This window comes from Phyllobates terribilis, unplaced genomic scaffold, assembly GCF_046119375.1.
Source record: "Phyllobates terribilis strain yellow unplaced genomic scaffold, ASM4611937v1 Scaffold_116__1_contigs__length_5312468, whole genome shotgun sequence".
Lineage (NCBI taxonomy): Eukaryota > Metazoa > Chordata > Amphibia > Anura > Dendrobatidae > Phyllobates > Phyllobates terribilis.
The window spans coordinates 2979805-3006611 of NW_027362876.1; the positions used below are offsets into that span (position 1 = coordinate 2979805).

The 26807-nt window shown below is 45.2% G+C and overlaps 2 protein-coding genes across 4 annotated transcripts in view; one reads left to right on the top strand and one right to left on the bottom strand.

Moving 5' to 3' along the window:
• LOC141201473 (uncharacterized) overlaps positions 1 to 26807 on the top strand; it is a 323215-nt gene that overhangs the window by 269256 nt on the left and 27152 nt on the right. The gene's annotated exons all lie outside the window — the stretch shown is intronic.
• LOC141201481 (uncharacterized) lies at positions 624 to 18582 on the bottom strand. The gene is made up of 8 exons (XM_073663487.1): positions 18518 to 18582; positions 7446 to 7542; positions 6522 to 6671; positions 6291 to 6392; positions 6084 to 6207; positions 5903 to 6000; positions 5616 to 5706; positions 624 to 3248 (listed from the first exon to the last, which is right to left on the bottom strand). The coding sequence occupies exons 3-8, from the start codon at positions 6597 to 6599 to the stop codon at positions 2254 to 2256; spliced, it is 1488 nt and encodes a 495-aa protein (XP_073519588.1). The 5' UTR covers positions 6600 to 6671; positions 7446 to 7542; positions 18518 to 18582; the 3' UTR covers positions 624 to 2253.

Genomic DNA, 26807 nt, shown 5'->3' on the forward strand with positions numbered 1-26807 from the left:
AGAGGGGTGGGTATTTTCATTAAAACCAATTTAAGACCTCAAGCTCAATGATGACATGGGGGGCAGCTTCAACAATGTACAGCACACATGTCCAACTTTTGGTGATTATATTTGACCCACGACACCAGAACCACTACACCTATGTGGGGCCATTATTCTGCATGAAGGATTTTGTGGGGCCCATTATACGGTATGGAAAGCTATGTGGGGCTCATTGTACTGTATGGAAAGTTATATGGGGCTAATCATACTGTATGGAGGACTATGTGGGGCCCATTATTCTGTATGGAGGACTATGTTGGGCCCATTATACTGTATACTGGTTGGTACACGACAATTTTTCATTTTGGCCCTCTGCATGTTTTGAGCTTTACATCCCTGATGTAAAATCAGTTTGGGTAATGTACATGGAAATGGCAATAATGGAAAGCTGCTAATTGGACTTTGCTACAAGCCTCCTAATATAGCTGAACATGAAGAGGATAATATGCTGCAACAAATTAAAAAGGCAACAAAAACAAGTCATGGTCAAAACTGTTAGAATTGTTCCAGAAAATGAAGTAATGCTCCCAGAAAATTATTGCAATTACATGTTTTGTTATACACATTTATTTCCTTGGCATGTATTGGAACAACACAAAATACAGAGAAAAAAAAGGCAAATTGAACATAATTTCACACAAAATAGGTCGGACAAAATTGTTGACACCTTGCCAAAATTGTGGGTAAACAACTTTGTTTCAAGCATGTGAAGCTTGTTCAAACGCAACTGTGGCAAGTAACAGGTGTGGGCAATATGAAAATCACAACTAAAACCAGATAAAAATGGGAGAAATGGATTCAATCTTTGCATTGTGTACATATGTGTGGCACACTAAGAATGGAGAAAACAGAAAAAGGAGAAGAGAAATGTCTGAGGACTCAAGAACCAAAATTGTTGAAGAATATCAATAATTTTAAGATTATAAGTCCATCTTTAGAGATCCGGATGTTCCTCTGTCCAAGGTGCGCAGCATAATCAATAAATTTATAACATATCAAGTCAAATATGGTGGAGCTTCAAAGAGGTTATGGGGTTGTTTTGCTGCCTCTGTTCAGGTACTTTGTGTGCAAGGAATCATGAAATCTGAAGATTAGCAAAGGATTTTGGGGCATAATGTTGTGCCTAGTGTCAGAAAGCTGTGGGGCTTCCAGCATGACAATGACCCAGAAAATAGATGGAAACAAAGTGCTGGAGAGTTCTGACCAGCAATGAATCCGGATCTAAATCCCATTGAACACCTGTGGAGAGATCTTAAAATTGCTGTTTGGAGAAAAATATTAAAATTTGAGAGTCCTTAGTGGTTGATACCATGTTTTCAGTTAGCCATTAGTCAGTAAGCTTTCGAGACTACTCAGGTCTCTTCATCAGACATAGTATAACACAAAATCTGAAGAGTCACATATTTATACACAACAGGGCACAGGAATAATGCAATAGATAAGACAAGTGACGTGAAGCAGAACTATCAGTATGGGAGAGGGAGAAGCAGTTGTGGCTGTAAATATGTGTGGACACAAGTAGATCTATTCTTTTATTGTGTGGCGATGAGAATTCATCCTTGTTTTAAGTTTTTGCCTTGTCTCCCCTACATACAGACCCCCAGTTGGACATTTGTTACATATAATTAAATTCATTGTGAAAAAGCAAAAAGTACCTGGGATCTTGTGGTCCTGATGTGAGTTGGGAATCTTTATCTTGTCCATGGTCATTATAAATGGACGGGTTTTACATATACAGTTGGTGAGGATGAATTTTATACGTTTCACCACAAAGGTGAAACTATCCTCCCGGTTAGTTTGCTTTCCCTCCCAGTACCTTTTCATTCTAACAATGTTAGGTTTCTGGGAGATTATACTTGTTCCTTTTATTTTTGGTTCTCCTTAGCTTGCCTTCTTTGCCCTATATGTGTTTTTGTTTCTCATTCAGGGTTTTCATATTTTACTTCATACTTTCCTTTCCCCTTGTTGGCAGTGTGTTGCAGCCTCCCCTCTGGTTCCTCAGGAGGTATGAGAAACTCCTCAACGGCTTATTAGTTAGTTAGGTGTGTGGTGGCATTTTTAGTTGTGCAGCTAGGGCCGTTCTAGTCTGTACAGAGACTAGTTGGGTGTAGTTGCCACATTCTCCCCTGTGTGGATTCTGCGGTGGTTATCAAGATGCACTTTCTGGTTATAACATTTCCCACATTTTGAACATGAAAAAGGCTTCTCCCCTTAGTGACTTGTCTCGTGCTTATCAAGATCCGATTTCTGGTTAAAACATTTCCCACATTCTGAACATGAAGTAGGCTTCTCCCTTGTGTGAGTTCGCTGATGTCTGATAAGAGTTGATTTCTCTGTAAAATATTTCCCACATTCTGAACATGAAAAAAGCTTCTCCCCTGTGTGAGTTCTCTGATGTCTGATAAGAGTTGATTTCTGTGCAAAATATTTCCCACATTCTGAACATGAAAAATGCTTCTCCCCTGTGTGAGTTTTGTGATGTTTGATAAGAGATGATTTCTCTGTAAAACATTTCTCACATTCTGAACAGGAAAATGGCTTTTCTCCTGTGTGAGTTCTCTGATGGTTGATAAGAGTTGATTTCTTTGTAAAAGATTTCCCACATTCTGAACATGGAAAAGGCTTCTCACCTGTGTGAGTTCTCTGATGTATATTAAGATATGATTTCTGGTTAAAACATTTTCCACATTCTGAACAGGAAAATGGCTTCTCTCCTGTGTGAGTTCTCTGATGTGCGATAAGATTTGATTTCTCTGTAAAACATTTCCCACATTCTGAACAGGAAAATGGCTTCTCTCCTGTGTGAGTTCTCTGGTGCCTAACAAGATCTGATTTCTGATTAAAACATTTCCCACACTTGGAACATGAAAATCTATTCTTTGCTGTGTGAATTTTTTGATGTTTAAGAAAAGACTTTTTGAGAGGAAAACTATTTCTATATTCTGAACGTGAAAATGGCTTCTTTGCATTAGAAGCAGTTTGTTTTTTAATGCTTATTTTGTGACTTTGATTTTCCTTAGTAGTCAGTAATGAATCAGAAGACAGGACCAATTTCAAAGGATCAGATGACAGATCTTTGCTGTGAAGGGATGATGGTATATCTGGAGTAATGACATTCATTTCAATTGTATCCTGTAGGATCTGAAAATTATCTGATTTGAAAATTGAAGATGTCAGCTGTCCCTCTGATCTCCTGGTACAGTCATCTGCCAAGAAGAAAACCAATTATTATTTTTTAATAAAAAATCCTTGAATTTTATATTTTTGAACATTTCTACTTAAACGGTCCGTAAAAAAGGTAAGTTATATAAAAAAAAATTCACTTATTCACCAGGACAATGACTGTCTTATAGAAAACCTCACAGGATGGACCAGTAGAGCGTGGTGTTCAACTTTTTTTTCATTCTGCCTCCCAAATATGGAATAAGAAGCCACCAAATGATGTTATGTAGGCGAAAATAATACCAATAAAAACTTCTACTCATCCCACAAAAAACAAGTCCCCACACAGATCCCTCATCTGTCAATGGAAAAACAGAGGTTTCCACATTATTAGTGGCTTAAAGGCTCTTGAAAAGCAACATGGCTTCCATAAACCAATCCAGCAATATCCGCTCTCCCAAAGTCAGATCTCCCCCTCACTTCTGAGCTTTGCAGTAGTTGATGTGCCTAAATCACATTTAGCATCCATGTATTTGACATTACTATAGTGAGAAGAACCCACTTAATTTACGGTGTGTGTCTCCTGGAGCACAATCTGGGCACTATGTGTTGGGTAATAAACTAGCCCATTTGCAATTTTCACTCTCCAACGTCCATTGCGTGGTAATTTCTGGAAAGTGACTGTGGAGTCAAAATAGTCACGTCTTCTATTGATTAATTCACTGAGGGTTATAATTTCCAAAATGGAGACACTTTATGGGGATTTCTACTGCTCTAATATTCTGACATTTTGTTATATTACGGCTTCTGCAAAAGGTGGGTTCCATCTCCTCTGGGACTTCTCCTCCTGCTTCGACTTGTGTGACGTCTGCTTCCGTCACCAGGAGCCGCCTTAGAAGTTGGAAAATAATTTGTAAGGTCCATTTGTTTCCTGTTATCCTTTGTGAAGAATTCCAAAGTTATCACCACATAAAGTGACACACGTCAGATTTGAAAAATGGGCCCTGATTAGGAACAGAAAACTGGCAGCAGGAAGAGGTTAAATCAGAGTATTTTGGGCACTAACTACTGTAGTCAAAAACTGTGAGTATAGACAATAACACATCTACTGAAATGATCAATCTCAACAGTCTCCATCAGTAAGTAGTGGTAAACCTCTCGGGGGTAATGGGAGTATGGGGCTCAGTGGCTCTTGGGAACCTAAACTATGATAAGAACCAATATTTTCTGTCAGATGAGTGTCAAGAAGAAATATTAGACATTTAAAGTGAACCTTTTTATAATACTGCAGAGCTGAGGTATCTTAAATTTAGACCTCGGGCATTTGGAAGAGGTAATGGAGATCTTTTTGAAAGACTACCAGGGAGTTACAGAGTCACATAAGTGAGGCCGGCCGATCCCACCACAATGAAACCTGTCATAGAGAGGGAATTTGTAAAAAAAAGAAAGAATATATAAACATGTAACATCCCCAACAACGTATGTATGAGGGGAGAAATCCAACACTAAACCGGAGTCACACTCATTTATGGTGGACCATTGGAGATACTATGAGTCCTGACCAGAAGAGTAGAGAAAGTATTAGTGCCCCCATTTCAGGAGAGATTGTGCAGTAATCTGAATTCCTTAGGATTGAAAACATAATGGAATTTATGACGTGGAGTGAAGCCATGAAACCAGGGCTCGAGCCATGCCAACACATCTCCTGCAGATGAATAAATGTATATTATAGCCATCAGCCACGCACAGCTTAGAGATATATCATGGCACAGGTGTAATGTTTTTATGTACGTTATCGCAATCCTATTTGAAGTTAGTTGGTTTTAAAAGAAATTGAAAAGTCAGGATAAAGGGAAACTCTGTTGTTATTGTACAGAAATTCACACTTGGCCTCACTGCACATTTAATGCTGTTGATCATAAAAGTGAAGTTTGGTCAGAAAGACTGGACCTGGTCTTGTAGGGACCATATGAGCACATTCAGCAGCACAGAAGGGAGAGAAGGTAGATTCATCCAATAAGATATCAGGGATCTAGGAAGCCAACAGCATCATTACCCTCCGCTTTCTCTTACAGACCCATCATTATATTTTTCTTCAAGTGATTTTCTAACTTGTCAGCACATTCTGCGTACGCTGTCATTAGGCTTTATAGTTTACAGATCTTGGCAGGTAATGTCTCCTAATCCCAGGGGGTAGGTGGATCCTCCAGGTTGTAAGTTCTATAGAAAAGGGCTTTCATAATTTCCCAAAGTAATTTGAACATTTTCGGACGGAGGAGAATGTTGTGGTCTAGTGGCAAAATGGTGATCACACGATTGTGATACGGCCAGACTACACCACCGATAAAGCAGCCACAGCCGGTGACTGAGAAGAATCTGTGACTTCTCTGTATTTAGTGGTTACTACTCACCTGGGTAGTCATATGTAGGAATCTCCTCTTTACACCGCTCATCACCCCTCACATATGTCTTTGTAGTATTAATATGGGTCAGATCTTCACCCTGAAACAAATATTGTAAAAGTCACAGACAGATGGAGAAGTCCCATCTATGATCAGCTCTAATCCTGCCATCTCCACCGTTCTCATTACACAAATATAAAACATAATAATGGTGGATAAAACAAGACTGAATACAAAATCTTTACAGCCGTCTACACATCATAGGGGAGATCTCATGACACCTTCTCTCCATCTACCTGATGATCCTGAGGAACATTGGAATCTTCTTGTTTACAGTCCTGTGGAAGAAGAGGATGGGGACATCTCTCTGGTGTTGTCCTCTTACTGGATAGATCTGGAGGAAACACATACAGGGACTGAATTCATTCTTTACATACAGATAATTATAGGCCGTGTGTATTTAGGCCTGTCTATTACCTGGTGATGTGAGGGACTGGGGAACCTCCATCATGACGTCCCTGTACAGATCTTTGTGTCCTTCTAAATATTCCCACTCCTCCATGGAGAAATAGACAGCGACATCCTGACACCTTATAGGAACCTGACACATACAATGATAAGGTCATCTCCCCAATCACTTCATAGCATTACTGTATAATGTCCCAGCATTCCCAGCAGTGTCACCTCTCCAGTCAGCAGCTCAATCATCTTGTAGGTGAGTTCTAGGATCTGGTCATTGATGTCCTCATGTATCAGGGGGTGAGGTGGAGGCCCCGTGATTAATCTCTGGTTATGGAGAGACACATTAATAAATCTCCCTCCAGACATTTCCAGAGTCCTCACCTCTCCAGTTCTGTCCATCTGTTATTCCCATAGATAAGAATGATGTAATGTGATGTCATCAGAATCTCTCACCTCTCCAGTAAGCCGGAAGAGGATCTCTAGGGTGAGGTGTAATATCCTCTCCGCCATCTTGTCTCTGTCCGTATCCATCTTTGATGGATAAATCAGGAAAATTTTCTTATATAGAAGATCTTCACTGAGAGGATCTGATATTGTAGAGACCTGAATGAGGAGAAGATAAGTTGATGGAACATCATAAAAATCCTGTGTAATAATACATCTATTGGAGATAATGAGGGGAAACATATAAGGAGATTTATTATTTCACAGTATTTAGTTTTTTCTTTACATCTAGTAATAAAACCTTTATATTTTAGGCCACAGACAACAAGCAGTTTCTTCCTTGGAGTCTGCAGCTGAATACGTTTCTCATAGACTCATCTTCCATAAAGCTAATTCTCACCTAATTCTCTGACACTGGAATTGACATTGAGAATAACCTCGGCACTCAATGGATCTTACAGAAAATTTTTTTTTTAATGCAGTCCAAAAACAAAAGTAAACGTTTCGGTCGATCTGACCTTAATCAAGAACTATTGGAAATTGCACAAAGAACAAAACAATAAATAAAAGAATAATAATAAATAATAAAATAAAAAAGCATATACAAATGGATCATAGCGCAATAACATGATAATATCTCTTGTTTAACCTGAACAATAGACATGCTGTCAAACAGTGCATAATATTTCATCAAACCCCATTAATGCAGATACAACATCATAGTATAGAGCAAGTATATATACAAATTGAAGAGAGGTGACACCTAGTAGACTGCTGGATGGTATTCAAAGGTAGGAATTCAAAAGTGTGGAGATATGGTGACACTGGTTGCTTGGGTCTGCAGAAAAGAGCAGAGAGTGGCAGACTCAGAGATAACAGCTGAGAGGGACTGTGGAGGCAGAGATAGACAGAATAGAGCTGGACGTAGCATACCTGTGACCTCTAGTACCTGGTTATAAAGCGGTGCTGCACGTAGTGGCATAGAGGAACGCGGTGTCCACCGCTAGTTCCTGGTGCTGTGCGCGTTGTCCTGCAAAAAGCAAACATGGCATCTAAGAAGGCGTGACAGAGTTCGGGTGAATGCCCTTCCTCCCCAAGTACTCGATAGTATGGGGCTGCCTAGTTCCTACAATACTGAAATGCCTAATAATGGTGTCTGGGCCTGCAATGTACGAAAGTCTATTAGGCCGGGCCAGAGGCAGCGTTCCATAAGTTACCTTTTAACGCCCCATAAACATTAGACTAAAGTTGCATGGAAGCACTGATTTTGGGGGTTTTGGTTGACTATATAATGTATTTGGGGGCCTCCCGACAGTCAGTCATACAAACCACAGGAAAGCTGGAATATTTGTGTGTATGGAGGAGTCTGGAGAGATAGCCGTCTGCCAAATGACCGATCAGTCAACACTTATCTCATGTGTATGGGGCCGTTACTATTGCACAGGGAGTGATAATACACAGCACTACAGTAGTACAGTGCATCACCTGAGCAATCAGAGGCTTGTATGTTGTATGATGGCACTAATGAGAGTGGTTTAAAAAAGTTTATAAAAAAAAAGGTTTAAAAAAGTTTTAAAGTGAAAATATCACAGTTTTAGCAAAAATAAATATCCATCACTATAGGGAAAACATGGATATAATGGTAAAATGGAGAGGGAGGTCAGCTCACTGTTTATTCAATGTACCTTGTCTGTAGATCACCGCATGGAGCCGCCCTGATCAGGGACATTTCAAGGTTCAAGTAGAGAAAGGAGGAGGGATGAATTCTCCAGCATTGTCTATATTGTTAAAACCTCACATTTATTGTGAGTTCATAAAACCTGTTGTGATGGCATACCACCAAGTGCCCGCATATGAAACCAAAGCTTATTCCTGATTTACAACATGTGAGTCTCTGTGATACTTTTATATCCTTCCCTTTCCTGGGTGTCCATTGATTACTGAGTACTTCTCAGACAATTTAACCCTGTATTGTATGGAAGTAAAAGAGAATACACAAATACAACTCATGCATGAGACATTCAATAAAATCACTGGAAATCAAAAACAAATACAATTAATTGTACTGTAATATTAATCCTGTCTGATGTTCATTTCCTGTGGGGCTCTAGTGTGTAATTTTAATATCCAATATGACTTTCTATTTAAGATTTTTCTTTTCATATCTCCACCTCTTAATGGTTTATAAGCCTTTTCTATTCCTAATATCTGAAGGATCTAATATCCCCTTTATGTTTTTGTGAAAAGCGTCTTGAAACCACAGACAGGTTTAATGCTGTGGGATTGATTGCGTCAGATAAATGTCTAATAATACATGTTTTTAGTGGACCTGACGTCCATCCCACGTATTGTAGTTTACTCTCTATACACTCTATTAAATAGATGACCCCTATAGTGTTACAACTGATGAAATTGTGTATTGCAAATTGTTGTCCTGTTAGGTTTTCTTCAAATGTGTCGGTTTTATTAACATAGTTGCACGCTTTACAGGGTGTATGTCCACATGTAAAAAAAAAAGCCCTTATAGGATAACCAAGTCACCAAATACCAGCCCATTAAGACATACTTTGTCACTCTTGTATTCCCTACTGATTGAATCCCTGGACTAGCCTAAAACACACTTCCAATCTCAACGGGAGAGAGATCTGAGTTGCACCTTAATGAGAGATCAGTGGAAGTGAATCTTCACCTTGACACACATCAATCAGCTCGCGATTTCAGGAGGCCAGCTATAAACTGCTTTCTCGGTGGTATAGGGTCCCAACTCGCCTACACTCTATATTCCCAGATGCTAGTCCCATGTGTTGGAGATGTCGGGAGGAGGAGGGTGACCTGCTACATATTTTCTGGACCTGTAAACTCCTTTTGTTAGAACTCTCCTGTTAGGTTTTTTCTATTATGCTGGTCACATGACCGTTTTTGCCTATTTAATCCTGCTCCGCCCTTCTGGCCTTGCTGGACTTCATTGTAATTTCTACTCTTAAGCTAGCCAGGTGCTTTGTTACCTTTCTCAGTCAGTTTAGCTAGGTCTTTTGACCTCTATGTTCTATGTTGTTTGTTTGTCTTTTTACTGCTACAATTACTGCTAGGAGGTGTCCATCTTTCTCCCAGTCCCTAGTTCTTGTAGGGATCCCTCCCTCACATCTATAGGTCTTCGTTCAGACTAGCTGAGGACTTTAGCGGGTCTGATAGCATGGATCAGGTTCCCCGTTACATCGTAGGGATCTAGCTTAGTTCTATTGTAGGGACAGATCTCCTGTCTTTCCTTAGTGCTTGTAGCAGATCATAACAGTAAGTCCAGCCCAAAAAATTTCTCTAAGGAAAGACCTCCAGTTTCCATCATGGTGTCGGTTCAGGATTTGGCTCAACGCCTGCAGGGACTCTCTCTGGAGGTGGCCGAGCTCCAACAACACGTGAGTAGCTGTTCTGGAGCGCATTTTGTGGAGCCAAAGGTACGATTGCCGGATTTATTTTTTGGTGAACAACAAGATTTTTTTTCCTTTAAAAATGCTTGTTTATTGTATTTTCGTTTGAGACCCAGATCCTCTGGTGATGAATCACAGTGCATAGGGTTCATAATGTCACTTTTGCACAAAGAACCTCAGGGATGGGCCTTTTCTCTCCAACCTAGTGATCGGTGCTTTAGATCAGTGGATAGCTTTTTTTTCTGCTTTGGGGTTGTATGATGATCCTGATCGTGTCTCATCAGCTGAGACGGAATTGAGACATTTGAGGCAGGGATCAGGTAATGTGGAAAATTATTGTACTCACTTCCGTCGGTGGTCTGCTCAGGTGAGGTGGAACGATTCAGCTCTGAAAAGTTTGTTTCTTGCTGGGCTAGGTGAAAGGGTTAAGGATCTGCTGATTGCTTATCCTACACCTGGAAACTTGCAGGAGGCAATGCAATTAGCTATACGGGTGGACAGGAGACTGCGTGCAAGGGTTAATGAGAGTAAATCCTCTGCCATGTCAGCTCCGATTCTTGAGAGGGTCTGTACTGACACTGGAGAGCCGATGGAGATTGGGGCGATGTCACCCCGCTCTCAGGAAAAAGACCGCAGGTTTTCTGAAGGTTTGTGCTTTTATTGCGGCAAAGCTGACCATTTCATTAAGAACTGTGTGCTTCGTATGAACAAAGAAAAAAAAAAAGGTCAGTTACGCCCGTATAGCCTGTTTAAACACTAAGGGTGTATTTCTTTCTGCTACTACCGCAGATCAGGAAGAATTAATTGAATTTCGGGTATTTGTGGATTGTGGTTCAACTCTGAATGTGATTGATGGGGGATTCTTGGAAAAACTTAATTTAAAACCCAAACCTTTGTCATCCCCTATTGCCGTGGTTTCTGTCGAAATGTGTTACTCACAAGGTTTAGGAATTTCCCCTCACTATTAATGGTATTCACCAAGAAAATTTGGATTAGGTGGTATTAAATAATTTGCCTTCTCCAGTAGTTTTGGGGTTGCCCTGGTTAAAATTGCACAATCCTGTACTGGATTGGTCTACCAATGAAATTAAGTCCTGGAGCCCTAAGTGTTATGACAAGTGTTGTAACGGGCGCATTGCTGCTGTGGATAAAGGGGAATTGCCTGTACCTATTCAGGATTTTTGGAATTTTTTTTCTGAGGAGGAGTCGCAAATTTTGCCTCCCCATAGAGACTACGATTGTACCACTGAATTTGTCCCTGGAGCGACTCTTCCTAAAAGTCGTTTATTTAATCTGACTATTCCTGAGAGAAAGGCTTTGGAGGAATACATACAGACGAGCTTGGCCGCTGGTCATATCAGACCCTCTAAGTCACCTGTGGCTGTTGGATTTTTTTTTGTTAAAAAAAAGGACGGCGGTTTACGTCCTTGTTTGGACTTTCGCGAGATTAATAAAATTACTGTACGCAATCCCTACCCACTGCCATTGATTCCAGATTTGTGTAACCAGTTAGTGGAGGCCAAGTGGTTCTCTAAAATTGATCTCCGGGGGGCATACAATTTGTTGCGCATGAAGGAGGGTGATGAATGGAAAACTGCTTTTAACACTCCTGTGGGTCATTTTGAGAATTTGGTTATGCCTTTTGGTCTTACCAATGCACCAGCATTTTTTCAGAATCTTATTAATGACATCCTTAGACCTTTGATCGGCAAAAATGTGGTTGTGTATTTGGATGACATTTTGATTTATTCGCCGGATCTGGAGTCTCATTGGCGGAGCGTACGTGAGGTATTGCAGTTATTGATTGACAATTCCCTTTTTGCTAAACTAGAGAAAGGTTAGTTCGCTGTACAGAGAATTAGTTTTTTGGGCTACATTATCTCCAGCGAGGGCTTTGAGATGGACCCTGTGAAGGTTCAGGCTGTGCAGGAATGGCCTAGGCCTATTGGTTTGAAATCGATACAGAGGTTTTTGGGTTTCGCCAATTATTACAGAAAATTCATTAAAAATGTTTCTATTATTGTTAAACCACTGACCGATCTCACCAGGAAAGGTTCTAATACGGTTCAGTGGACTACTGAGGCCATTGAAGCTTTTGTGTTTCTAAAGGAGAGGTTCAGCTCTGCCCCCATCCTTATACAGCCTGATGTGACTAAGCCGTTTTTGGTTGAGGTTGATGCTTCTTCTGTGGGGGTCGGTGCGGTGTTGTCTCAGGAAAACAAGGATGGAGTACATCCCTATGCCTTTTTTTAAAAAAAAATTTCTGAGACTGAACTTAATTACGATATTGGTAATCGGGAATTGCTGGCTATTAAACTTTCATTTGAACACTGGCGTCATCTCTTGGAAGGTGCTGATTTTCCCATTCAGGTTTTCACTGATCATAAAAATCTGATCTATCTTGATGCTGCCAAGCGCTTGAATGCCCGTCAGGCTAGGTGAGCACTTTTTTTTTCGCGGTTTAATTTTTCCGTTACTTACATCCCGGGTACCAAGAATGTTAAAGCTGATGCTTTGTCTCGCAGCTTTTCTCCCATGGTCGGTGCTGAGGAGGAGGAGAGCATTTTACAAGAAGGTGTTGTGATTGCTGCATTGGACTCCGTTTTGGAAGATGAGATTCTTAAAGCACAGGAGAATGCCCCATCTAACACTCCCCATGGGAGGTTGTTTGTGCCTAGGACCTTTAGGAGAGATTTGTTTGTTGAGTGTCATGAGTCTCGGTTGGCAGGTCATCCTGGAATTTCTGAGACCAAGAGACTTGTGGGTCGCAGTTTTTGGTGGCCTGGATGGCAGAAGGAGGTCATTAAGTGGGTGCGTCAATGTACTGTGTGTGCTAGATCTAAGTCTTCACATGCTCCTGCTGCGGGGTTGCTTTGCCCTCTGGAGGTTCCTAGTGCACCTTGGACACATCTGGCTATGGACTTTGTTACTGACCTTTCCCCCTCTGAGGGTTTCACGGTCATCTGGGTGGTCGTGGACCGTTTTAGCAAGATGTGTCACTTGGTTCCCTTCATCAAACTGCCCTGCGCTAAGACACTCGCTAAGGCCTTTGTCAAGGAGATTGTCAGACTCCATGGTCCATTCCTACTGACATTGTTTCTGATAGGGGACCTCAGTTTGTGGCTCATTTTTGACGTGCCTTTTGTGACAGGTTGGGAGTTCAATTGTCATTTTCATCTGGATATCATCCTGAGTCTCATGGCCAGACAGAAAGGAAGAACCAGGATGTTGAGCAGTTCTTGCGTTGTTTTGTGGCAGACAATCAAGAGGGGTGGTCTGAGTTTCTGCCGCTTGCTGAATTTGCTCTTAACAACCATACATCCTCTTCTGCTGGGTGTTCGCCTTTTTTTTTGTTGTTCTGGGAGACATCCGTCTTTTGGGTCATTCTCCAAATTGGTATCGGCTGTGCCTGAGGAGGAGAGTTTTTCCGGTGATTTGGAAAGAGTTTGGACGGATGTGCGTGGTAATCTTCAGGAGGCTAACAAAAAATCTAAGAGGTACTTTGACAGGAAACGTCAAGAGGTTTTGTTTACGGTTGGTGACATGGTTTGGTTGTCCTCTAAGAATCTGCGGTTGAGGATTCCTTCTAAAAAATTGGGTCCCAAGTTTGTAGGGCACTTTAAGGTGCTTCAGGTAGTTAACCAATCTGCTGTTAGGTTGGAGGTTCCTACCTCCTGGAAGATTAATCCGGTGTTTCATGTTTCTCTATTGAAAAAAGCTTATGTATCAGATAGAGACGCCACTGCCACTGTTCCTCCGGTGGTGGAGGACGGGGAATATGAAATTTCCCGCATCCTTAATTCTAGACGGTATAGAGGGAGTTTGCAGTATCTCGTCGCTTGGAAGGGTTTCGGTCCCGAGGATAACTCATGGGTGAGGGCAGATGATGTTTCTGCTTCCAGACTTGTCAGAACGTTTCACAAGAGGTTTCCTGATAAGCCTGGGCCTAGGGGATCCGGAGGATCCTCATAGAAGAGGGGGTACTGTTAAAACTCTCGTGTTAGGTTTTTTCTATCATGCTGGTCACATGACCGTTTTTGCCTATTTAATCCTGCTCAGCCCTTCTGGCCTTGCTGGACTTCATTGTAATTTCTACTCTTAAGCTAGCCAGGTGCTTTGTTACCTTTCTCAGTCAGTTTAGCTAGGTCTTTTGACCTCTATGTTCTATGTTGTTTGTTTGTCTTTTTACTGCTACAATTACTGCTAGGAGGTGTCCATCTTTCTCCCAGTCCCTAGTTCTTGTAGGGATCCCTCCCTCACATCTATAGGTCTTCGTTCAGACTAGCTGAGGACTTTAGCGGGTCTGATCGCAGGATCAGGTTCCCCGTTACATCGTAGGGATCTAGCTTAGTTCTATTGTAGGGACAGATCTCCTGTCTTTCCTTACTGCTTGTAGCAAATCATAACACCTTTCTCCTTTCTGGGGAAAAGTTCTACTAGTGATTAGTAAATTCACTGATCTTATTTCAGACCTTGACCCAGCTTTCATCCTTCTCCATCACAGCAACATCCCTTTAAAAACATATAAAAACTCGATGCTGAGACACTTGATCACGTCTGCTAGAGCATGTATTCCCTTGCTATGGAAAAGTAACACTATGGTTCTCCAAAATAAATGAGATTATGCTAACGGACGAACTCCCCTCCATGATCAATAACTCCCATAATAAATTTTATAAAACATGGTTCTACTAGAGTTTAAATCTTCCGCTGATTACCTTGACCTAATAGGGGAAAGCTAAGTCTATACTTCAGGAGCCTATTTGACGTTACCCTAACCCTCTTACCCATACATCCATTCCCCCACTTCCCTTTGTCTTTGTGTGTATTTGTGTTTTTAGTTTTAACTACTCTTTCTTTCTTTTAGAACCCTTATTTGTTAATCCACATGAATATGTAATGACTTAATGTTTAAGTCTGAGTCACCACGCTGGTATATCCTAAAACACATTGAACCAATGTTCTACCAGCGACTCTACTTTGGATTGTGTTTACTTATTTCATTTTCAAATGTTTTGGAAATACTGGTTATTTCCTTTTCAAAACTTAATAAAGATAAATTTGTAAAAGGATAATCAAGTCACATTGCGTTTGATATTTTTTTATTGAAAAAAAACTAGGTGAAAGTTTTCCGCCAAGTGTAGAAGTCTTTTTGGATACAAAACTCAAACAAAATATGCAAACGAATTTACAAAGTCTGGAGGATGGATCTCAGACATCAAAAAACTAAGTTTGAAAGAGATATCAAAGACTACGAGTCAAATTCAATTTACGCATGGAAATGAAACAAACCAAGAGCTACTGTTCTGAAATACAGGTCACACAATAAATTCAAAGGAAATAGAGGAGAGCGGAGGTCAGCTTCACAAATCCTAATGTGTCCATGGGTTCCTCTAATTATAATTCTCCGAGGACTAATCTGATGTATCAGTGGGATCAACTAAAGACAGATGGAGCAAAAATAAATTCTCAAGTATTCCCCACAATTCAGCACAAAACAACGGGCGGGCAGAAAGCTCAAACGTGCCCGGACATGTGCGTTCCATGCCGGAGTGCATCACGGTCTCCTATCTGTGAATGCGCATGTCCGGAAGCATGCGTTCCACGCATATGATATTGGATTGCATACCACCAACATAGAAAAATCCTATCTCTGAGATCAGCGTCATGGGAGACTAAAAACAAGTATTGCACATCCTCCCATCATACAATAGGCGTGTAGATCTACTTTATCACTACATAAAATATGGGATGATGGCCCACAGTATACTCCTAAATGGTCAAATTTGACCCTTATTGCATAGAGATACACAAGGATCACCACACTTGTTAGTTACTAAATAGTAGATGTAGGATATAACTGATAAGAAATAATTCTGATATAGAAGCTCAGATCTCTTGATGAAGTACAACAATGTGTGAACCTCATTCACAGGGAACTGAGTAGCAATGGGTAGAGTATAAAATCCAAAAATGTAATCCAGAATGGGGCTGCATTCATACAAAACAGGCATAGGAAATTTGCTTATTCAGTCCCTTAGGGGCTTGTGGATCCAATCTGGAAATCCACTCACTCTCCTTTTTGAGGAAACATCTATTGCGATCACCTCCTCTCACATTGGGTTTAACCACCTCAATGATACAAAAGATGTCTCTGGTTTCACCTCGATGTACGAGTGTTCATGTGTCTCACTAATGGGGTGTCCCGACCATGACATATATCACCCAAATGCTCCCCCTCCCTCCTCACAAACTCCCTCTTGGTCTTGCCTACAAAAACTAGGGGGCAGATGCATGTGGCCATATATACAAGTTCTGAGGTTTTACAGTTGGAATAATCCCTCGGAAAAAAGTTTTCACTCATGGAGGAACTTGAGAAAGATTTACATGGTCTCATCCAATTACATGTACAACTTTCTCCAGATCTAAAGAAACCACAGACTCTTCTATCCAGCCAAGTCCCCTTGGGTGCAGGATTTTTGTAGAAACTATGCACTAAATGGTCCCTAATTGACCGAACCTTTCTGAAAGTTATTGTGGGAGTAGATCACACAGCACCCTCAGGTCCGCGTCAGCCACAAGTATATCCCAGTGTTTTCTGAGGATATTAAAGATACGGTCACTCTGATTGTCGTAAGTTTTTCTTACTTGTCTTATCCCATCTTTTTTCTTGGTCTCTTGGTTAGGTATGGAGGAGTGTCTGTCTCTCCCATTTTTCTGCAAACAATGATGCGGAATCCAAAATGTACCAGGAGTACCCTTTTTGCCTGAATCTGGTGTTCAGGTCTATTGCCTGTATATTAAAATCTGTGACATTATGGCAGTACCTTTTCAACCATAAAAATTAGCTCTTGGGTATTCCTCTTTTTATGGGGATGAGGTGTTGGCTATCCCACTTCAATAGTTTATTAGTGCTTGAAGGTTTATGGTAGATGAGTGTCCCTAGGATCCCAGCCTGATCTTTCTTGATTAGTACATCCAGGAAAGGCAACTGGTGATAATTAAACTCAGATGTAAATCTCAGGCCCACTCTATTGATGAGTTCCCTGACAAATTCAAAAGATTGTTCATTCGTTCCTGACCAGATGATTAAAATGTAGTCAATATATCTATACCACACCTCAATATATGGATGCCACCACTTATGATCATCCCTGAATATTGTGGTTTCCTCCCACCAGCCCAGGAATAGGTTAGCATACGAGAGAGCCCAGGGGCTCCCCATCGTAGTACCCCTGAGCTGGTGGAAGTACTTCCTGTCAAAAAGAAAGAAGTTATGAAAAAGACAAGAGTGAATTGTAGAAGATCCTCCATGAAGTCATTATGTCTGCTACACTCTATTGGCCTCAATTTAAAAAAATGTCTTACTCCTCTGATACCATCCTCATGCGGTATATTACTGTACAAAGCCTCAATATCTAGTAAGGCCTGCTCCCCTACATGCATGTATACATGCTCGAGGGTCTACATGTAGGGGAGCAGCCAAAGGGAAAACCAACTCCAGAGGGATTATTCCAACTACAGGACCTCAGGCGCTACTGGGGGAACATTATATTGTGGGGGTCATCATACATCCTGCATAAGGGGCATAATGTGGGCATTACACTGAGGGGGGGGGCATCATACATGCTGCATAAGGGGCATAATGGGGGCATTACACTGTGTGGGGCATCATACATCCTGCATAAGGGGCATAATGGGGGCATTACACTGTGTGGGGGCATCATACATACTGCATAAGGGGTATAATGGGGGCATTACACTGTGTGGGGGGCATCATACATCCTGCATAAGGGGCATAATGGGGGCATTACACTGTGTGGGGGCATCATACATCCTGCATAAGGGGCATAATGGGGGCATTATACTGTGTGGGGGCATCATACATCCTGCATAAGGGGCATAATGGGGGCATTACACTGTGTGGGGGCATCATGCATACTGCATAAGGGGTATAATGGGGGCATTACACTGTGTGGGGGCATCATATATCCTGCATAAGGGGCATTACACTGTGTGGGGGCATCATACATCTTGCATAAGGGGCATAATGGGGGCATTACACTGTGTGGGGGCATCATACATACTGCATAAGGGGCATAATGGGGGCATTACACTGTGTGGGGCATCATACATCCTGCATAAGGGGCATAATGGGGGCATTACACTGTGTGGGGGCATCATACATCCTGCATAAGGGGCATAATGGGGGCATTACACTGTGGGGGGGCATCATACATCCTGCATAAGGGGCATAATGGGGGCATTACACTGTGTGGGGGGCATCATACATCCTGCATAAGGGGCATAATGGGGCATTACACTGTGTGGGGGGATCATACATCCTGCATAAGGGGCATAATGGGGGCATTACACTGTGGGGCCAGTAAAGGGGTCCTGTACTATGAGAACAATACGTTTCCTCCCTTCCTATCTCCATAGTTGGGTCGTATGTATCTATTACAGGAAACAGAACAGAAACCTTATGATTCTTATAAAGGGGCAACACAAGACCCCAAAAGAGTCTCGGTGCTGAAGGGGTTAATGCCCCCTGCGCCCAGTAATGGGGTCTCCACATACCTCCACCTGCAGAGCCGCCACCACATATATGGCTGCTCTGTGCGCACAGGACCTGTGATGAGGTCACAGGAGGGGAGGAGTCAGGGGTCACATGATCAGGGGCCTCAGTGGATGCAGGACTCTGCTGTGCTGGTTGTCATGGTGCTGGATGAGCTGAAGTTTATGTGTGGGGTCAGGAGGGGTTTACAGTGTGGATGTAGCAGAGCCGTGTGTGTACGAGGTGTACGGAGCGGAGCCGCGTGTGTACGAGGTGTACGGAGCGGAGCCGTGTGTGTACGAGGTGTACGGAGCGGAGCCGTGTGTGTACGAGGTGTACGGAGCGGAGCCGTGTGTGTACGAGGTGTACGGAGCGGAGCCGTGTGTGTACGAGGTGTACGGAGCAGAGCCGCGTGTGTACGAGGTGTACGGAGCGGAGCCGCGTGTGTACAAGGCGTACGGAGCAGAGCATTGTGTGTACGAGGTGTACGGAGCAGAGCCGTGTGTGTACGTGGTGTACGGAGCAGAGCCGCGTGTGTACGAGGTGTACGGAGCAGAGCCGCGTGTGTACAAGGCGTACGGAGCAGAGCATTGTGTGTACGAGGTGTACGGAGCAGAGCCGCGCGTGTACGAGGTGTACGGAGCAGAGCCGTGTGTGTACGAGGTGTACGGAGCAGAGCCGTGTGTGTCCGAGGTGTACGGAGGGGAGCCGCGTGTGTACGAGGTGTACGGAGCAGAGCCCGCGTGTGTACGAGGTGTACGGAGCAGAGCCGCGTGTGTACAAGGCGTACGGAGCAGAGCATTGTGTGTACGAGGTGTACGGAGCAGAGCCGCGTGTGTACGAGGTGTACGGAGCAGAGCCGTGTGTGTACGAGGTGTACGGAGCAGAGCCGTGTGTGTACGGAGGGGAGCCGCGTGTGTACGAGGTGTACGGAGCAGAGCCGCGTATGTACGAGGTGTACGGAGCAGAGCCGCGTGTGTACGAGGTGTACGGAGCAGAGCCGGGCGTGTACGAGGCGTACGGAGCAGAGCCGCGCGTGTACGAGGCGTACGGAGCAGAGCATTGTGTGTACGAGGTGTACGGAGCAGAGCCGCGTGCGTACGAGGCGTACGGAGCAGAGCCGCGCGTGTACGAGGCGTACGAAGCGGAGCAGCGCGTGTACGAGGCGTACGGAGCGGAGCCGCGCGTGTACGAGGTGTACGGAGCGGAGCCACGTGTGTAGGAGGTGTATGGATCGGAGCCGCGCGTGTACGAGGTGTACGGAGCAGAGCCGTGCGTGTATGATGTGTACGGAGCAGAGTCGTGTGTACGAGTTGTACGGAGCGGCGCCGCGTGTGTACGGAGCAGAGCCGTGCGTGTATGATGTGTACGGAGCAGAGTCGTGTGTACGAGGTATACGGAGCGGAGCCGCGCATGTACGAGGTGTACCGAGCGGAGCCTCGTGTGTAGGAGGTGTATGGAGCGGAGCCGCGCGTGTACGAGGTGTACGGAGCAGAGCCGTGCGTGTATGATGTGTACGGAGCAGAGTCGTGTGTACGAGGTGTATGGAGCGGAGCCGCGTGTGTACGAGGTGTTCGGAGCGGAGCCGTGTGTACGAGGCGTACGGAGCGGAGCCGCGTGTGTACGAGGTGTACGGAGCGGAGCCGCGCTTGTACGAGGTGTACGTTGTGGAGCCGTGCGTGTACGAGGTGTACGGAGCGGAGCAGCGCGTGTACGAGGTGTACGGAGCGGAGCCGTGCGTGTACGAGGTGTACGGAGCGGAGCCGAGCGTGTACGAGGTGTACGGAGCGGAGCCGCGCGTGTACGAGGTGTATGGAGCGGAGCCGCGCGTGTACGAGGTGTACGGAGCAGAGCCGTGCGTGTATGAGGTGTACGGAGCAGAGCCGTGCGTGTATGAGGTGTACGGAGCAGAGTCGCGTGCGTACGAGGCGTACGGAGTGGAGCCGCGTGCCTACGAGGCGTACGGAGCGGAGCCGCGTGCGTACGAGGCGTACGGAGCGGAGCCGCGTGCGTACGGAGTGGAGCCGCGTGCGTACGAGGCGTACGGAGCGGAGCCGCGTGCATACGAGGCATACGGAGTGGAGCCGCGCGCGTGCGAGGCGTACGGAGCGGAGCTGCGCGCGTACGAGGCGTACGGAGCGGAGCCGCGCGCGTGCGAGGCGTACGGAGCGGAGCCGCGCGCGTGCGAGGCGTACGGAGCGGAGCCGCGCGCGTGGAGGCGTACGGAGCCGCGCGCGTGCGAGGCGTACGGAGCGGAGCCGCGCGCGTGCGAGGCGTACGGAGCGGATCCGCGCGTGTACGAGGCGTACGGAGCGGAGCCGCGTGTGTACGAGGTGTACGGAGCGGAGCCGCGCTTGTACGAGGTGTACGTTGCGGAGCCGTGCGTGTACGAGGTGTGCGGAGCAGCGCGTGTACGAGGTGTATGGAGCGGAGCCGCGCGTGTACGAGGTGTACGGAGCGGAGCCGAGCGTGTACGAGGTGTACGGAGCGGAGCCGCGTGTGTACGAGGTGTATGGAGCGGAGCCGCGCGTGTACGAGGTGTACGGAGCAGAGCCACGTGTGTACGAGATGTACGGAGCGGAGCCGCGTGTGTACGAGGTGTACAGAGCAGAGCTGCGTGTGTACGAGGTGTACAGAGCAGAGCCGCGTGTGTACGAGGTGTACGGAGCAGAGCCGCGTGTGTACAAAGTGTACGGAGCGGAGCCACGTGTGTACGAGAAGTACGGAGCAGAGCCGCGTGTGTACGAGGCGTACGGAGTGGAGCCGTGTGTACGAGGTGTACAGAGCGGAGCCGCGTGTGTACGAGGTGTACGCAGCGGAGCCGCGCGTGTACGAGGTGTACGGAGCGGAGCCGTGCGTGTATGAGGTGTACGGAGCACAGTCGCGTGTACGGAGCAGAGTCGTGTGTACGGAGCGGAGCCGCGTGTGTACGAGGTGTACGGAGCGGAGCTGCGTGTGTACGAGGTGTACGGAGCAGAGCCGCGTGTGTACGTGGTGTACGGAGCAGAGCCGCGTGTGTACGAGGTGTACGGAGCAGAGCCACGTGTGTACGAGATGTACGGAGCGGAGCCGCGTGTGTACGAGGTGTACAGAGCAGAGCTGCGTGTGTACGAGGTGTACAGAGCAGAGCCGCGTGTGTACGAGGTGTACGGAGCAGAGCCGCGTGTGTACAAAGTGTACGGAGCGGAGCCACGTGTGTACGAGAAGTACGGAGCAGAGCCGCGTGTGTACGAGGCGTACGGAGTGGAGCCGTGTGTACGAGGTGTACAGAGCGGAGCCGCGTGTGTACGAGGTGTACGCAGCGGAGCCGCGCGTGTACGAGGTGTACGGAGCGGAGCCGCGCGTGTACGAGGTGTACGGAGCGGAGACGCGCGTGTACGAGGTGTACGGAGCGGAGCCACGCGTGTACGAGGTGTACGGAGCGGAGACGCGCGTGTACGAGGTGTACGGAGCGGAGCCACGCGTGTACGAGGTGTACGGAGTGGAGCAGCGCGTGTACGAGGTGTACGGAGCGGAGCCGCGCGTGTGCGAGGTTTACGGAGCGGAGCCGCGCATGTACGAGGTGTACGGAGCGGAGCCGCGCGTGTACGAGGTGTACGGAGCGGAGCCGCGTGTGCACGAGGTGTATGGAGCGGAGCCGTGCGTGTACGAGGTGTACGGAGCAGAGCCGTGCATGTACGAGGTGTACGGAGCAGTCGTGTGCACGGAGCAGAGTCGTGTGTACGAGGTGTACGGAGCGGAGCCGCGTGTGTACGAGGTGTACGGAGCGGAGCCACGCGTGTACGAGTTGCACGGAGCAGAGCCGCGTGTGTACGAAGTGTACGGAGCGGAGCCGCGTGTGTACGGAGCGGAGCCGCGTGTGTACGAGGCGTACGGAGCAGAGCCGCATGTGTACGAGGTGTACAGAGCGGAGCCGCGTGTTTACGAGGTGTACGGAGCGGAGCCGTGTGTGTACGAGGCGTAAGGAGCGGAGCCACGTGCGTACGGAGCGGAGCCGCGCGCGTACGAAGCGTACGGAGCGGAGCCGCGCGTCTGCGAGGTGTACGGAGCGGAGCCGCGCATGTGCGAGGTGTACGGAGCGGAGCCGCGTGTGTGCGAGGTGTACGGAGCGGAGCTGTGTGTGTACGAGGTGTACGGAGCGGAGCCGCGTGTGTACAAGTTGTATAATACCTTATTGCCTATTCTCCGATGCTCATGTCACCTGTAAAGGAGAAAAAATTATAAACCACCATAATACTCGCCTGTCGGGCGTAATCCACCATTCACTGATGTGACTGCTCTACACAACAGCCGGCTTCACACTACCTGTCATTTATTTATTTACACACTGAGACTGCGTGTGTCTGTGTAGCCGGCTGTCATGTACGCCCGACAGGTGATTATTATATTTTTTTTATTTGTTCTTGTTTACAGGGGACAAGGGCATGATTAGGTGTTATACTTGCCTAACTCTGTTTTTTATTTTTAAATAAATGTGTAAAATGGTGTGGACTTTTATTTCAAATAAAGGAATGTATTCAGGCTGTGTGTTTATTTCCAAACTTTTTCTATTGGGTTACTAATGAAGGCTTCTAATTGAAATGGAAATAGAAGTGCCCTGAGAAAGTTCACCGGAGTTGATCAGCTGATGAACCCCGGTGATCTCAGTTATGACACCGCCACTGCGGTGTAACCAGCTGTCTTGTAGAGCAGTCACCGATGTGACTGCTGATGTGGATTACGCCAGACATGTGAGTATTATGGCAGTTTGTCATTTTTTCTCTTTTACAGGGGACAGTGCATCGAAGATTAGGCGTTAAAGGTGAATATTATAATGCTTTTTTTTTTAGAATACTAGTAATAATAATCATTTTTATTTATATAGCGCCAACATATTCTGCAGCACTTTACAATTAAGCGGGGACATGTACAGACAATAAATTCAATCCAAGCTAAGACAGTTTAAACAGTTACATCAGGAGTGAGGTCCCTGCTCGCAAGCTTACATTCTACAAGGGAATAGGAGGGACACAATAGGTGGAAAGTGCTTGTTATTTCAGGTCTGGCAATTATAATAAATAGGGATTTTCGTATAAAACTGCATGATCCGGTCATCAGCCTGTATGTTTAAGTGCAATAATCAAGTATCGAGTGCAGTTATCGTGTGCATGGAGGGTGTGGAAACAGATGAATGGTAGGGAGGAGACAGATGAATGGTCTTTTTTTTCTCTTTTCCAGGGGACAAGGACATCGGGGATTAAGTATTAGGTGAGTATAAGGCTGAGTTCACACGATGCGTATTTAATGCGTTTCCGCGGCGTTTTTGCAGTTGCGTAAATGCCGCGGAAACGCATGAAAAACGCATGGTAGAAGGGAAGCAATGTTCCCCAATTGAAATCCGCATGTGCTGTGCCCATGATGCGGATTTTTCCGCAGCGTAAACGCTGCGCTCAAAAATCCGCAGCATGTCAATTAATTTTGCGTAAACGCGGCGTTTTCGCCACCATTGACTTGCATTAGAACGCGCCAATTCCGCAAGACGGCATCTGTACTTGCATTATTGGCGCGTTCTAATGTGCGGATGGTACCCGGGTGTAGAGGAGAGGAGAGTCTCATCCACACCCAGGTACCATTAAAAAAGCTGTAAAAAAAGAATAAAATAATATATATATATATATATATATACTTACCATCTGTCGGCCCGCGCAGCGCTCCTGCTTGGTTCCCGGCACTTGCAGTGAGTTGAAGGACCTGCGCTGACGTCAGAGTCATGTGACGGGTCACGTGACGCTGACGTCGGCAGGTCTTTCAATTCAAAGTTGCCGGCAGCCGGGAGAACGGTTTGAGCAGGACAGCGCGGGCCATCAGAGGGTAAAGTATACATGTATTTTTTATTTTTACCATTCTCTCGGGTCACACTATATAAATCCATGCTGTTTGCATGGATTTATATAGTGTGACCTAGTTGTCAAGCACTTTCCAGGTGATGCTAAAATCACCTGGAAAGCGCTTGTCAATCCACATGCGGAAACGCATGTGAATCCGCATGTATTCCGCAGGAAAAACGCATGCACAATCTGCATGCGTTTTTTCTGCCAGGGAGATGCAGAAATGATGCAGAAATTTTCTGCTTCATTTCTGCATCCTGTGCACATACCCTAACTGTGTTTTTTCTTTCAATATTTATTTAAATTTTTTCTTTCTGTACTTGGAGCACAGGTGCCGGCTGAAGTCTATTCCCATCAGCGGCCCCTGCTCTCGCTGTAGCGAGACACCTTGCCTACAACAGGCATAGGCTGATGGGAGTAGTAAACTCTAATCAGCCGACGCCTGTGACCAGCGGTGAGCTTTTTATCGACGGTCACAGCTGTGGGCCTAAGCTATCAGAGCCCGCAGTTCTCTGACCCGTGGTAATGATTTTACCTCCGATCAGAGCCCATGTTTCCCACACAGTCAGGCAGATGACAGCGTGGGAAACCACAGATGTTCGGGCCTCCCCATTTATATGAATGAGGTTCAGGTTCAGATACCGTTCGGGTACCCAAACCACCAAACCAAAGGTTTTTTTAGATGTTCAGCAGGACCCGCCGAACCCGAACATCCACGGTATCGCTCATCACTACTCATCAGTTAAAGGTGCACAAATCTCTCCTGTAATGTGTTCAACCTCAAGAATTTATTTTTCCTTTCAGTTACAGTAAGCAGAGGAACACGTGCGGGCTGGATCTTATGGGTATATAAGGCCAGACAGGAGATAGGTAAAGATAAATCATTCCATTACTCTCATCAGTGTCTCAGGGGCCTCAAATAGGCTATGTGCGCATGATGCGGATTTGAAGCAGAAATTTCCTGAGCGTTTTTGCCTCTCCCTGGCAGAAAAAACGCATGCAGATTTTACATGCGTTTTTGATGCGTTTTTACATGCGTTTTTTGAAGCGTTTTTGTACATCAATGAATGCTTTTTGGAGCTAAATAAAGTTATTTGGTGGGACATTGCTTAAACCCTTGGATTACCATAAGAACTGGGGTGAGTATATTGGTTCATTTAAATTATTAAAGAATGGGTCTGTTGTATTTCAAATAAAGTTTTATACTGTGTCTGTGTGTTTTTTTAACTCTTTACTTTAATTTAATTAAGTTTGGTCATGAAAAGGTCTGATTGACACCTTGACACGACCAAACTAAAGAGCTAGGTGTCAGCTAGTCCCATTCACCCAATCTTCATTAGCATTTCTATTCATGTAATTTATGAGGTTGCTGTGAGCTGCTAATTTTAGCCTGGGAAGGTGCCATTAGGCAGACATGGTCCTTGGCCATAATTAACATCTCACAGCTGGTTCGTTAGCCGCTATGTCCCTCCGATCAGCACTCAGCAGTGCTTTGGATACAACATGTTGTTGTTGCGTCCAAAATGCGGTGTTCTAATGCCGCACTTTTGTTGTCGGTGCATGTGAATCCACCGCATATAATGACACTTCAATCGGTTAAAATCTGCAGCGGAGACTGGCGTGTCCAACTACAGAAATTGGCATGCTGCGCTGAGTTTGGGTATGTGGCTACTGTCAGGAGCCGCTGCAGGTTTGGCGCTGCGTGTTTATATAGCATCAAACCCACAGCGTCCAGATGTTACAGTATAGTGGATGGGATCTCTAGAAATCCCATGTCCACTACCAGAATGATAATATTTGTGGACTACGTTGCGGCAGATGGGCTTTGGTGACTAATTTATAAAATGGGTGCAATTGCTTTATTCGGCCACATTTGCAAAAATAAGAGCGAATGACTCTATGTCTAATCAATTTTTCTTGCACAGAGGTAGAAGACAAGGGTTCCCCCTGTCTACCTTATTATTTGCAATAGCAATTGAACCTTTTGCGGCAGTAATTAATAAAACGTCTGAGATAAATGGATTTAAATATGGGACCAAGGAAGAGAAAGTGGCATTGTATACAGATAATTTATTTTTATTCCTAGGGGATGCTCGGGAGTCTATGGAGAGCACAAAGGCAAATATTTCTAGTTGATTTATTCCTTCTAAAGACCATACTAAGCACTAGGGGGCACTCAATAAAGGTGGAAGAATGGCCATTCCAGCAAACAGGAAAGGGTTCTTTAGTCAGTCAGACTGTGGATTGCCCTACCACAAACGGTAGTAATGGCAGACACTATAACAACTTTTAAAAAAGGGCTGGATGATTTCCTCAGTACACATAACATTGTGTGTTATAGATAATTTAGTGACAACAAATGTAGAATTGAAGGAGAAAGGTTGAACCTGATGGACCTAGGTCTATTTTCATCCTATGTAAGTTTGAAACATCCCCATGTTTCTGT

Excerpts from the sequence above, each read along its gene's own strand:
- LOC141201481 (XM_073663487.1), bottom strand. The coding sequence starts at position 6,599 with ATGGATACGGACAGAGACAAGATGGCGGAGAGGATATTACACCTCACC. Across the intron at positions 6,393-6,521 it reads TCTTCCGGCTTACTGGAGAG|AGATTAATCACGGGGCCTCC; the intron begins GTGAGAGATTCT and ends CTCCATAACCAG. Across the intron at positions 6,001-6,083 it reads CCAGTCCCTCACATCACCAG|ATCTATCCAGTAAGAGGACA; the intron begins GTAATAGACAGG and ends TGTTTCCTCCAG.